At 41.3% G+C, this 12,763-nt stretch overlaps 1 protein-coding gene across 3 annotated transcripts in view; it reads right to left on the reverse strand.

Moving 5' to 3' along the window:
• Positions 1-12,763, reverse strand: part of grik2 (glutamate receptor, ionotropic, kainate 2) — a 211,281-nt gene that overhangs the window by 134,405 nt on the left and 64,113 nt on the right. For 2 of the 3 annotated variants that reach the window (XM_041043959.1, XM_041043961.1), the window contains exons 2-3: positions 9,824-9,991; positions 8,164-8,421 (exon numbers count right to left, since the gene is read on the reverse strand). In XM_041043959.1, the coding sequence (XP_040899893.1) occupies positions 8,164-8,421; positions 9,824-9,991 (426 nt within the window). Of the gene's footprint in view, positions 1-8,162; positions 8,422-9,823; positions 9,992-12,763 lie in introns of all 3 variants that reach the window. The other variant, XM_041043960.1, reaches the window with a different exon arrangement.

A 12,763-nucleotide genomic window follows, 5' to 3' on the forward strand; every position in this document is an offset into this window, starting at 1 on the left:
TTTTGTTTTGACCAAATACATTCCTAACTAGAAAGTAGAGATCATTCCTCTGCCAACGCCAAACAATCCTACACGTCTGTCTAGCTCTTATAATAGAAAAGTTAAAGGAAAAGGAAGTTATTTGATAACATATATGATTTATGTGACATAAAACAAAGTACACCTCTGTGTGTGTAATGTGGATTCAGCATTTTCTTCCACCAGATCTGGATTATTATCAGTACTTTCTGTGTAATCCTGCAGACAAATCAGCCCACAAAAACAACCCACAAACCAACACGGGTGAAAACATAACCTCCTTGTCAGAGGTAGTAAGGAACAATAGACAACACCATCCAATTTCCCACTCACTCAAAAAAGCAAAAACATAAGACAATAATATGGGATCACAGCACAGAAAACATTGCAGATGCTATTAGCATTCCAGCACTGCAAAAGTGGGATTAGCATGGTGAATTGTGAAGAGTCAGTGAGCCCTTTTCTAAACAGGCTGTTGAGTGGTAGTGGAGCATATGATGGGACTGGGACTGCTGGTGTGGAGACTCACACAGACAGCAAATTGAAAAAGATTAACCCTCCTATTGTGTTTGAAAAGGGTTTACACCCTTAGTGTTCCAGGGTCAAATCTGACCCCTGTTTGAATTCATTAACATTAACGCACTGGGGGGAAAAAAAGATTATCATCCAGCAAAATGTTTTATCTGTTAAGTAACTTATTATTGATCCTTAACCATGACGTGTTTATATCGACTAACTTTTGATATTTTATGTACCTCTGACCACATTTAACTTAAAATGTACAAACCATTTTTAGTTTATAGGCACAATAGATAGCATTGCTAATGATGCACAGAACAGGCAAATGTATAATAAGACCATAAGGCCAGTGATAAAATAAATAATTATTTGTTTGTATTTTCTTATACACTAAAATGAACAATTACTGTTACATCTGTTGTATTACAGGTCAACATTGACAGCATACACTTTCCTATTAAATAAGGAAAAAAGTGCATTTCATTTGCAGTGGTTAATGTTATTTTTATTAAAATGCCAAGATACATTAGCTCGTTAGCTACAGTAGCCCTGCTAGGTAAAGTATGTTTTTACTCAGCTCTGAAAAGAACATAATCTGTATGCTCTGTGGTTGGTTTGTGTAGACAGCATTCAAAATCATCATACAGCATGATGAAGGTGAAGTCAGCGCCACCAGATCTGCCCTGTACATGTTGTAAGTTTGCAAACTTGGCACAGACCAAGGTCTCAGCTACTGCACAAAATGAAGTAATGTACTACACATGATTACTTATGACTTTTTTCATATTTTAGACTGTAACAAAATTGAGCAGGGAAGCCAACGTACTGATTGATTAAATGTGAAGAAGCTAAAAGGCACTGGCAAAAGTCTTACTCTTTACAAAGTATGCAGGTGATCACAGTTGATGGTTTTACTTAAACTGATGCCCAAATTAACTGCCATATTGGTAAAAAAAAAAAAAAAAAAGTCCTAAACTAGCCCATTTACAGATCATTATGCATCTTTATGTATACCTGGCTGTTATTTTCCATTTTGGGACCTCCACTAAACCAGTGCTGGCTTCTGTGGAATCCTTGTGGAGCATCTGACCTCAGCCACTAATCTCTAAGATTCTACATGGGACTGTCAGAAATTACTTTTGTGGATTCAAGGTTCTGGCTGGTTCCCCGTAGTTATGTGCTGCCCCCCCGTTTAGGCAAGGGAAATTTTTAAGCCTGTCGAAACCAGTCACTTTGCAAAACTACCACAAGATCGGTACAAACTTGACCCAACACTCCCCTTTGTCCCTAACTGTCAAGAGCTTTACTTTCTAGAAGGCTTAACAGTTACAGAAGAGCTCAGCACAATAATAGAGGATCAGTCACAGTGTACCCTGTGGAGCCAAATGTGGCAGCCATGTCTAACATCCGTTTCATGTGAGAAGAGAAGTCTCCAGCCAGGCACCAGCTGCCAGAATAATCAAAGGTTTTTGCCAGACTTTTGCCATGAAATGTGGACTGGATTTGGAACCAGACGTTCTCCGTCAGTACTCTGACATAACAAAATGTGAACCTTATAACAAGAGGATCTGTTCAGAGCAGAGTCTATGACCTAACTGAAAACTCTCCCTTTTGACTGTCAGAGGTTAAATGCCCAAATGCTAATGACATTTCTTAGGTGACACATGTTGTCCATGGTTGGGCAAAGCTACAAATACTTCTGACAAGTTGATATCTGAAGAGATGAGAGCCTGATCAGTAGAGAAAGTTGATTTATTTTTCTGCAGTGCGTACAGTATATGGCTGTCTCTCTCAGCTCTAAGAGTGATTAGGCTGCAGGTAGGCCTGGCAGTAACTTTGGGAATGGTTCAGTGCACACAGCTGAGATACATTAGGTTCTGAAAGGTTTTCAGTTAGAGTAACAAATTGCTTGTACAAACTGTATTGATTTGGCAATGAAATAATATGCCACTGTTACACATGGATTAAGTCTGAAATGCATGTTGGCGTGAACAAATGAAGTTTTGACATAAATTATTTTTATTTGTTTTGTACAAATGCAATAATTGATTTAAATTGATTTCATGTTCAAACCTGTTTCCATTTCGTTCACTTATACGTATATAGCTTGTGATGAACACATTTTACCAACTCTATAAAAAAACAAAAACAAAAAACAAAGTTTCAAGAGCATGAGGATACAATTGTCAGTTTATATGGTATAGATATTTTTCTTTGTAGAAACACTGTGGCTTTTTAATATCACCGTTTACATCAGGAGATCCTTGACAGGTGGCCATCATACAGCAGTTTGTCAAGATTTCATTTGCTGTACCAGTCAAGGTGAGTTGAGTTGAGTCTCCAAATGACTCAAGTAATGACCACACATTGACATCAATCAGGTCCTTGGGTGGGTGGGGGGGATGGGGGGGGGGGGTGTAGTGAGAGTATATATCTGAGAATTTTCACACGAATGTAACTGCAGTCCAGGGATACACAAACATCAAGGCAAAAAAGCAATAGTCTCAAAGTTTTGCTGGCATTGTTGTGCTGATATCTCCACATTCATTCTCTGAGCCTTTGACCCGTAAACAAGGTTGGATGCTGATGATCAATTCCCAGAATATAGTGAAAACCCTAACTGAATCCTCATCAGATAGACCCTCTGAACCCTATTCAGATAGACTGGTCCTTCTGCAATTTCTACTAACATTACTAGTAACAATATCACTGTAACAGCTATCTTTGCCACTAATGCAATGCACTTGCCTTATTGTCTCTGATGTTTCTAGACTTCTAATTCCCATTAATATCCTACCAGGATTTAACAGATCTCTAAATATCAGTTTAGCTTGTCAGACATGGCTCCTAATCATTTTCGTGCTTCTCTCAAATGACCACTTTAGAATTACACCATGCAGTCATCCATATTACTTGTGGTGAACATGCTGTCAAGCTGACCTTTCATCAAGCACCACAGTCCCCACCACAAAAACTGGAATTACTGCCTTGCAGCTGTATGCCTCCACCAGCTAGTCAAAGTTTTACATCCACTCATTTGATATATGTAATGAAGAATTTGAAGGAATTTAATAAAAGGTATTAAGTATATTTTATCATAATTAGCATTTGAATTCTTCAAGGTCAAGTGCACATGTGTGCCAAATTTGAAGAGATTCCCTCAAGGTGTTGATGAGATACTGTGTTCACAGGAACAGGAGATATCGACAGGTGGATGGATGGACAACTCAAAAACAAAATGCCTCCAGCCACAGCTCCTTCTGGCACAGAGGCATAAAAAGCAGGTGGTGGATTATGGACTCTGTAAGTTATCATTTGAAGAGAGGATAAGGGCCAAAAAAAAAAAAAAATCTATTTCTTGTGCTTTAGAATTACTGTATTTTATTGTCAGAGCTTCACAAGACGTTTCCAGGGCTTTAAAATAGAGAAGTAAAACAGTGCAGAAAAATTAAAAATGACTGTGAGCTGAGTCACAGTGAAAGGAGATGTGGTTTGCCAGGGGTCATACAGCTTCTCCTTTCTTTCCTCCGCTACCTCAGGGATGGCTTCAGGATGCTGCTGCCATAGAAACCAGGTTATAAACAGAAAGGGGTCGACAAGGTTGACATAGAGCCCGATGGTTTTGTACTGCTACTACAGCAGAGGAGCTATTCTGTCCACCCAACACTTTGATCCAGAGACTGTCTGTCTCTTTATTGGCCTTCTCTCCATGTCAGTCATTCTGGTTTCACATGCTGTATGTGTGTTCCAGGACTGAAGAACTACTACTACTACTACTACTACTACTACAGACATGTTATTCAAATTTTGAACTCCTTGAGCCTGAAGCAGATCCTTGGGCCTCCTTGGGTCTGAAGCAGATTTGGCGCAAGGGGGACAATCTTGCCATTATTGAGGCGGATCCTGAGAGATTTCTCCAGCTAGTTGTAACCATTGATGTCAATTGGGTCCACTACTTCCAGCCAGAAATGAAAGAAACAGTGGAAACACCCAAAGTCTCTGGCTCCCAAAAAAGCCAAACTGGAAAGTCCACAGGCAAAGTGACTGTTTTCTGGGAAGCAAAGAGTGTTGCTGGTGGACTACCTGGAAAAGGGTCACACTATTACAGGGGCCTACTATGCTGATCTCTTGAGACAGCTATGGGAGAAAATCAAGAAGATTTGGAGTGGGAAGCTGACAAGAGGAGTGCTCTCTGCTCTCAACAGTGGTGTTGGCTGCCATCCAGGAATGCAGATTTGAACTTACTTACTACTATCTCTACCCCAAGATGAAGGAGCTCAGTGGTTGTCATTTTGACAGTGATGACATCACTGCTACTGTGAACCATTTTCTGGAGGTCTGACACACCAACTTGTACAGAGAAAAAGAAAAAAAAAAACATTATACACATTTCTGGCCAAGACTTTTGAGCTCTCAACCTTGTAAACATGGTATAAAAAAAAAATGTCATGTGGTTACTAAAGTGTAAGACCTGTGGTGTTGTACTTGTTGCAGACTTGGTGACTGGAATGTGCATGTTGTTCTTTTCATTCCTCTCTCATAGTTCTACAAAATAAATTCACTTTCTTACTATATACATTTTAAAGTACTGGTGAGGGTTTCAAAGGTTTTTTTTCTTATGCTTCTAGTACAAAAACCCAAGGTGTTGAAACAAGCCTCCGTTTGTAACTCAGCACCAGACTTAATGCCCCTAATTTTTTTTATATTTTTGTTCTTCAGTTATTCTTGCATCAGTAGTATTTTGGGAGATTCATCACCGGGCCACCGAAATTACTTGCAAGACTATTCAAGGACTCCAGTTAAGGAAAGTGAACATATCAGAGTTCTGTCCGACTATAACAATGACGGACCAAGAAGCCAGGAAAGCTTGTACTGCCTACCCACTTCTGCTTACTTGCAAGACTCAAAACCCAGCCTAAAAACTCTGCTCCATCAACCGTAGAGCGAGGCTGCCACATCAGCTCTGCTATATGGCTTCATTTAAATAGAGGAAATTTCTTTCAAAATCAACAACTGCTTATAAACTTCATACAGCTAGCTAAACTCTTGCCAAAATAAAAAATATAATTTTGTCTCTTCTACCTCTAATTAGTATTCTGATAAACTGTTTATTTGTATTTTATTATATTTTTGGCCTCAAAGCAGTCCGATTAAATATACTGGGGCAAAAATAATGGGTTGTTTTAACAATTGGGTGCAGGGTTGCAACTATAGATTATTTTCATTGTTGATTAATCTGCACGTTATTTTTAGAGCTAGAAAAAGGCACAGATGGTTACAGAGGAATGGAGATACGTATGGAGTCCATACTGTGAACAGCAGTAGGAAGCAGTTTTTTTCCGAGCCAGCGTTTTATGGTGTAGTAGCCTGTTCTCCCTTATGGCCTAATCAAACTTTGTTGCAGCAGCAGTAGTTGTAGCAGCAACAGTGTTCCAGGTAGTTGTATGGATGGTATGGCTGGCTGGGAGAGCTATAACACATGCTGCTGCCATCTCAGTTTTGCCATTATAAAGTTGAGCCGTTAGAGGAGCCCCATTATGGTTATTGATTTGCTTGTTTGCTCCCCGCTTGGTGGAGAAACAGCACAAAGAGAGAAGTTGTTTCCTACCCCCCTTTATATCCCATTCCTGAAAAACAGACACGGTTTAGAACAGCGGGTGGGGGGGGGGGGCCCATGAGAATTATATGGTAATATAAATGTTCTGCGGCACTGACTTTGCTCAGTACACCAGACAATGTGCTTCTCATACTGAAACAAGAAAAAGAAGAGATCAGATGAAATGGAATCCTGCCTGAACCGTTTCAAGGACTCCAGTTAGATCTGATTTCTGTTTGTCCTCAGTGTCCACCATCAGCGCTATCTGTCCTCGCTATCAGGTCACCTGTGTAAATGGTGACAATGAGAGGTAGAAGCTGTTTGCAGGTCAAGCCAGACTCATTTCCTGTCACCAAGACAGAAAATCAAGCCACTATTAACCCCATAGTGAACTAGCTATGTCTATGTTACAGCTTAATTAACAGAGGTGGCTGGATCAGTGAATTAATTCCTAGCTAATGTCGACTACATGACCTGCAGGGCAAAGACCCACGTGTGCATGTGCAACACACACACACACAGACGCACATATACTTCAGATACTGACTCACTGAAATTCCACCCCAGTCTTTATGTACACGTAGCATGTAATGTACCTTTACACATGTTTGGTTTCCTGTATTTTCTCTGAAGTCTGAGGTCAGAAACAATTTCATCTGATGGCGGGGGGGGGGGGCAATATCATTGCAATATCTAGCATGAGACTTGCCACTTTGCTCTGCCCACCCCTGCTTCTCCCTGCTTCATTACGCTCCACCCAGCCCTTCGCCTCCAGTCTTTATGTTTGGTGTCTCAGCTAATGTAGGAATCGGGAGCTCGTTGTCCTGTGAATCAGCCATAGCAGATCACCGCATCACACTGTTTTAATGAAGAAGACGGTCAGCGTCATGCGACATTATTTTACAATCAAATGATGCCCAATTAACGAGAGATGCTCCCATGAACAGGCTTTTGCAACATGGACTGTTTCCTGAGAACTCTTTGTGGGAAGAACAGACTCTGTCACAGACAAAGAAAACTACAGTACAGGGAGCTAAATGCAGAATTCAAAATGTAATTGAAATCTAAAGGATTTTAAATTTACATGCAGCGCTTGAGTTAATGTATTTAGTATTTAGTTTCTGTTAATCAATATGGCTGTGTGTTTCATTCCTGTGATGGACTGGAAACCTCTCTTCTACTCAGTCTATGCTGAGGCAGCATCCAGAGATAGCCTCCAACCCCTGATGACACTCAGCAGAGAGAATGAGTTCATGAACTGCAACATGTTGGATTGCTATTTGTAGATTTTCTTGATCATTTGGTCAACTGCTTGTTTGTAATTTAGCACATACAATTAGCATATGACTCCAAAAAGCAGAGTTTATCTGGCCTGAATGCTAAACATAGAGAACACACACTGCAGTACTGTGATCAAGACCAAATTGGTCCCAGTGTGTCTGCTGGATGGAGCTCTGGGAAGCCTGGCAGCCTGTCTTCAGGCTGGCACACACCCTGACCCCTGGCATATGGTACATGTACCCAGCCTGCTGGCTTATTTGTCGCCTGGTGACCTGGACTGCAATAATAGCAAGGTTTGAACAAGGTCTGCTTCCCTGAGTAACAAAAAAGGCGTGTCTTCTGCAACCTCACGCACTCACACACTCGTATTTACAAATGGTAACAATATTCAGCTGTACCCAGGAAGTCTGCCATTCCACATTAGTTTAGCTCATAAATAAAACAGAGAGGTGCAAAACATCCTTCCTGTGTGACATATTTTTTTGCTATATAAAATGAAAAGAAAAAAGGAATCTGATTTGTGTGACAAAAGACTTTCAGTTAGGAATTTATCCTTAAAATAAGACAATCTGTAGCCATGCAAGCAGCAGGGCTCGAGGTATGGATTGAATATCTGAAAATCAGATTGAATATCTCAACAACTACTGGATGGACTGACCTTGCATTTATGGTTCACAGAGGAGGAATCCTACTGACTTTGGTAATTCCCTGATTTTTGTAGTAGAGAGTAAAAGTGTTCGTGGACTTACCAGTGCTGTCATCATAGACCACAGTGACCGTCTTCCACTTGAAGAAGTGGACCAGGTCTAGGATGGCCCGGCTGAGGGAGGAGAAGTCTGGATAGAGGCTGACATAGAAGACATCTCTGTTGTCCGATACCTGGTGCTTCCACTTGGTCTGGATGTGTGGCACCCCCAGGGCATTGCAAATGGACTGGACTGCATTGGCGGAGGAACTGTGAGAGGGACCGAAGATGGCTGCCACCCCCAAAGAAAGCTGGTCACAGGCTAGAGGGGGGGAAACATCTGACTAGTTAGTTATTTTTATATATATACGTTATGTACGTAGATAAACAAACAGTGAGCCATGCTTTTACATTAAGTGCTGGGTGACATGTTCTTTCATTACCATGAACACACACATACTGTAGTTTATTTTGACACAGTGCTGCATAAACTATTCTGCTGCTTCAAACAGTCACAATTAGTCACAAGAGCACTGTCATGGTCACAGACTGTCAGTCGTTCAGCTGATTGGTTGTCAGAACGTGGGTCTTACTGACTATGAGCCAGTCTGAGGGAGATGTAGAAGGAGACAAAGAGTAGAGGACAAGGAAAGGAGAGAGGGTGCTGCTGATAGTGAGGACACATTCTTTCAAAACAAATGATCACCCTCACACCCAAAGTATTTTAGTTTGGATTCTCTCTGTGTCGGTTTGTTAGCCTAAATGAACTGAAACCAGCTGAGCTCAGTGTGAGTGGGTGGGTCTACACTGCAAGGGACAAGTGCAGTGTCTGTGGAAAGCAAGTCGATCTCACAGGCTTCCACTCCTTCTTGTTGTTGGAAATAAGGGAGTTTAGAGTATGTGAAGGCCTTTTAGTAACTGGCACATCCATAAGGCTTAGTGGTAATTAAATCCCCTTAGTTATACCTCTGCCATAACAACAGTAAGAGGAAGTGGATGAACTTCACTGGGCTGCAAAGGGCTCTGACCTCAACCCCAATCAGCACCTTCAGGATGAACAAACATGGCCTTATCAGCCAACATCAGTGATGCTTACTAACGCTTTTCTCTCGTGGCTAAATGGGATGTATCTACTAATATTGATTACGAAAGCTCTATTGCTTTACATTTCCAATATACAAAGCTAAACATGTGACGAAGATCCGTCCGAGCTCGCTTTCATGGAACCGCAATCAGTGGCCATACAAACAACTGCACATCTTTGCATTAGCTCGACTGTGTACTCTAATCAACTTATCTGATAAAAGATAGTTGGCTAAATCACTGAGACAGAATATAATGGCCCGTAATTGATAAGAGACTTGAAATGTCAGTCTGATGCACACACAAAAACTGCTAGATTATAGCACTTTATTGGCTGTCTCTGGGGGCCAAACAGGTCTTTGAATTACTGCCGCTGAGTCATTACCTGGAACCAATCAATTCTCTCTGTTTACATTTGAAGTGCTCAGCCATTTCTCCCTCGCCTGATTATAATTGTCACAATCTAAGTCACTGTGGCTCGCGAGCCTCAACGGGGGGAATACATTTACAATTCAAAACAACCACGGCATAAGCATATGTGCACGCACACTCACACAGACAAACACACACACATAGACACAATGTAGATGAGAGAATGCAAAGACCGCAGGCAGATCTGCCAGTCACAAGCACATGAATACCTTTCCTGGAGGCCTCAAAGCTGTCATAGATGTTTATCCTTTGGATGTCGTAGGTGAGCGTGGTATTTGGCAGTAGGGTTCTGTTCCTGTTGATTGTGTTTAAAGCAAATTTAAAGGCTAGTTCCTCAGCACCCGATGGTCCACTTTCAATAGACTCAAATATCCCCCCTGTCAAAGAAAAAGAGAGACAGCTGATTAGTGACTGATGAACCAAAAAAAAACAAGAGCGAGATGCATCAACTGCTCCTCCGGATCAACAATCACACACTGACAAATAAACAGTGTTGAGCACGTTACAGAAAACATGTCATCACTAACTTAAAAAGTAATTGCATTACTAACTAATGACTCATCAGCAGAATTAATTCGTTGAATTAATCTGGGCCCAGCTCCTTGTCAACCAGTTCCTAATTTATTGCACCTTTTTCCCTGCCAATTTGACAGACCATAGATTCCAAGGCTCGGGAGTAGGTACGCCATGTCACATAACCAACTAGCGCATACATCATGACTGCATGGGCCATATGCATCATGTTAATGGCAGTGACTCAGAAAGTGACTTAGTCAATTGCATGTGTTATGTAGATGTGCACTGAGTTGCTAGTCAGCTATAATGCTGATGATTCACTATGATGGAGATAACTTGGTGTATTAATTCTCTTCGAGTTCTTTCTACTCTGTCACGCTGCAGCTCTGATGTTTGAACAGTTTTCTTTATTCAAGAGAATTACAAACATCTCTGAATATGAATACTTGTGACAGCACAATCCAGATGATACTACAGTATAAGACTTTAACTCCAGTAGCGTTTGTGATCACATTAATGCAACACAACCATATTAATACACCCTGTCACAGTGTTTTGTTAACCTGAGGTAGGGGTGTGCGATATGACGATATTAGATCGTGAAGACGATCTTGATGTTGACGATCTGCCAGAGGAGAGACATCGTATTATCATCTATAGGGCACATTCTATTAATTGCAGCTCTATGCTTGCGCACAGAAGCACAGAATTTTTTTTTTCCTTGGGCAACTAACAGCCCGCTTCACGTGAACATGACCAACCAATCATGGCGAAGTACGAGCAGTGCTGATTTTTTTTTTTACTAGCCTCGCTGTTTTAGTCAAGGTGTAGCGGGTAGCCATGGCCGACTACGAAAGTGAAAGCTTGGAGTTGGTCCCCAAAAAGAACTCCCCTTCAGTCGTATGGACAGTGTTGGGGAGTAACAGAATACATGTAACGGCGTTTCGTATTCAGAATACGTAACGCCGTTTCTGTCTTGGCCAATGCATTCCTGTCCCGGCTCTGTTTTGCCGGCTGCGGCTCAAGCTCTCGCTCCTGCTGCTCCTCGTCCGACTCCATTCTGTCCGACTGATTGGGCGAATAGCTCGTTTATTTTCATTTGTTTTCGTGGAGCTGGGGCTTCTGGGAAACGCATCGGGTTGCCTTCGTTCATTTAGAGAATAAATATCAACTCGTAAAACAGAGAAGTATCGTCACGTAATCCATTGATTTCAACAACGTAACTGTATTCTGAATACTATCTATTTAAACTGTAACTGTGATGGAATACAGTTACTCATAATTTGTACTCTGAATACGTAACGCTGTTACATGTATTCCGTTACTCCCCAACACTGCGTATGGAACTGGTTTGGGTTTTCTCCAAACGACAAAACGCAAACACAACGAACCTCTTTAACCACCTGAAGAGGCAGCATCCGAAACAATTTGCTGAGAGCCAAGCAGCGAGGCCAACCACACATCAGCCAGTGGTAACGGCTAAAGACATTACACAGAAACAACCAGCTATAACACAAGCCTTTGATAAAAGCACGCCATATGAGAGAAGTAGCAAACGGTGGAAAGAGGTGACTTTTTTGCCTTTATAACTTTATGCTTTATAAGTTTTTACAAAGAAAATAGTTTGGTTTTAAATTAACTTCACTGTAAAAATGAACTGTGATAAAATTGTGATCGTTATTTTACCATTAAAAAATCGTGATGTGATATTTTTGCCATATCGCCCACCCCTAACCTGAGGCCTTACAGTCTGATCTAATACAGGAGTCCTGTGCGGCGTCTCTGTGGTTAGAACCCTTTACGTTCTCTGACACTAAAAGCAGTGTTTCTGTCAGAAAACACAAAGATGGAATTAGAAAGCTTCACCGGTCTTCACCTTTGTCCAGATGGACAATAGAAACGAGACAAAGGAGACATCCCGTTAATATCAGATGTAGCTAGTTTACATGAGGACAATGATTTTAGATCACAAACAGTCAGCGACAGCTATGTATCGTTACCCGGATAATTTTTTTTGTGGAGGTCAGAAGTAACACAAACCAAAGTAAATAGTGACTGTGACGCAGACTGGGTGTTCAGAGTAGCCTAATGTCTACCCTACCTCCCCCTCCTGCGTCAAGCTAACACATTTCAGTCCAGTCTGTCCACTGAATTCACAGAAATTAAGTTGATATCAATCCTCAAATCAAAGTAAGACAGAAAACAAGCTAGCCAAAAATGTCGAAGACCGAGCAGCACGGTGCCGCTAAATTTCAAATCTGACGTCTCTTCCTCCACTTGTTACTTAATAAGGGACTTTGCATTTGTACATCAATAACCTGCTCCCTTACAGTTGTTACCACTAAGACAATGAACACTAGACGTGTTCAGTGCATGCACAAACACTTCTCCATCAACGAATGATCATTGTCACTGACCCAGTCGGTAGCTTTTAGCAGTGGAGCTCCTCACAGGTGACTGACAGCTCAGCTGTGATACATGGCAAATTACTTCCTTATCAAGAGCTTATTAAAAGAAGTGTGGAAGCCACAGAAGCAATCAGTCTGATGACTCGGTCATAAATAATAGTCGGCTGAGCTATTAACCGTTCGTGCTGTGCTTGAAGAGGCCAGCTTGGACCAGCAGCTAAAAGT

The sequence above is a fragment of the Toxotes jaculatrix genome, chromosome 8 (assembly GCF_017976425.1).
Source record: "Toxotes jaculatrix isolate fToxJac2 chromosome 8, fToxJac2.pri, whole genome shotgun sequence".
NCBI lineage: Eukaryota > Metazoa > Chordata > Actinopteri > Toxotidae > Toxotes > Toxotes jaculatrix.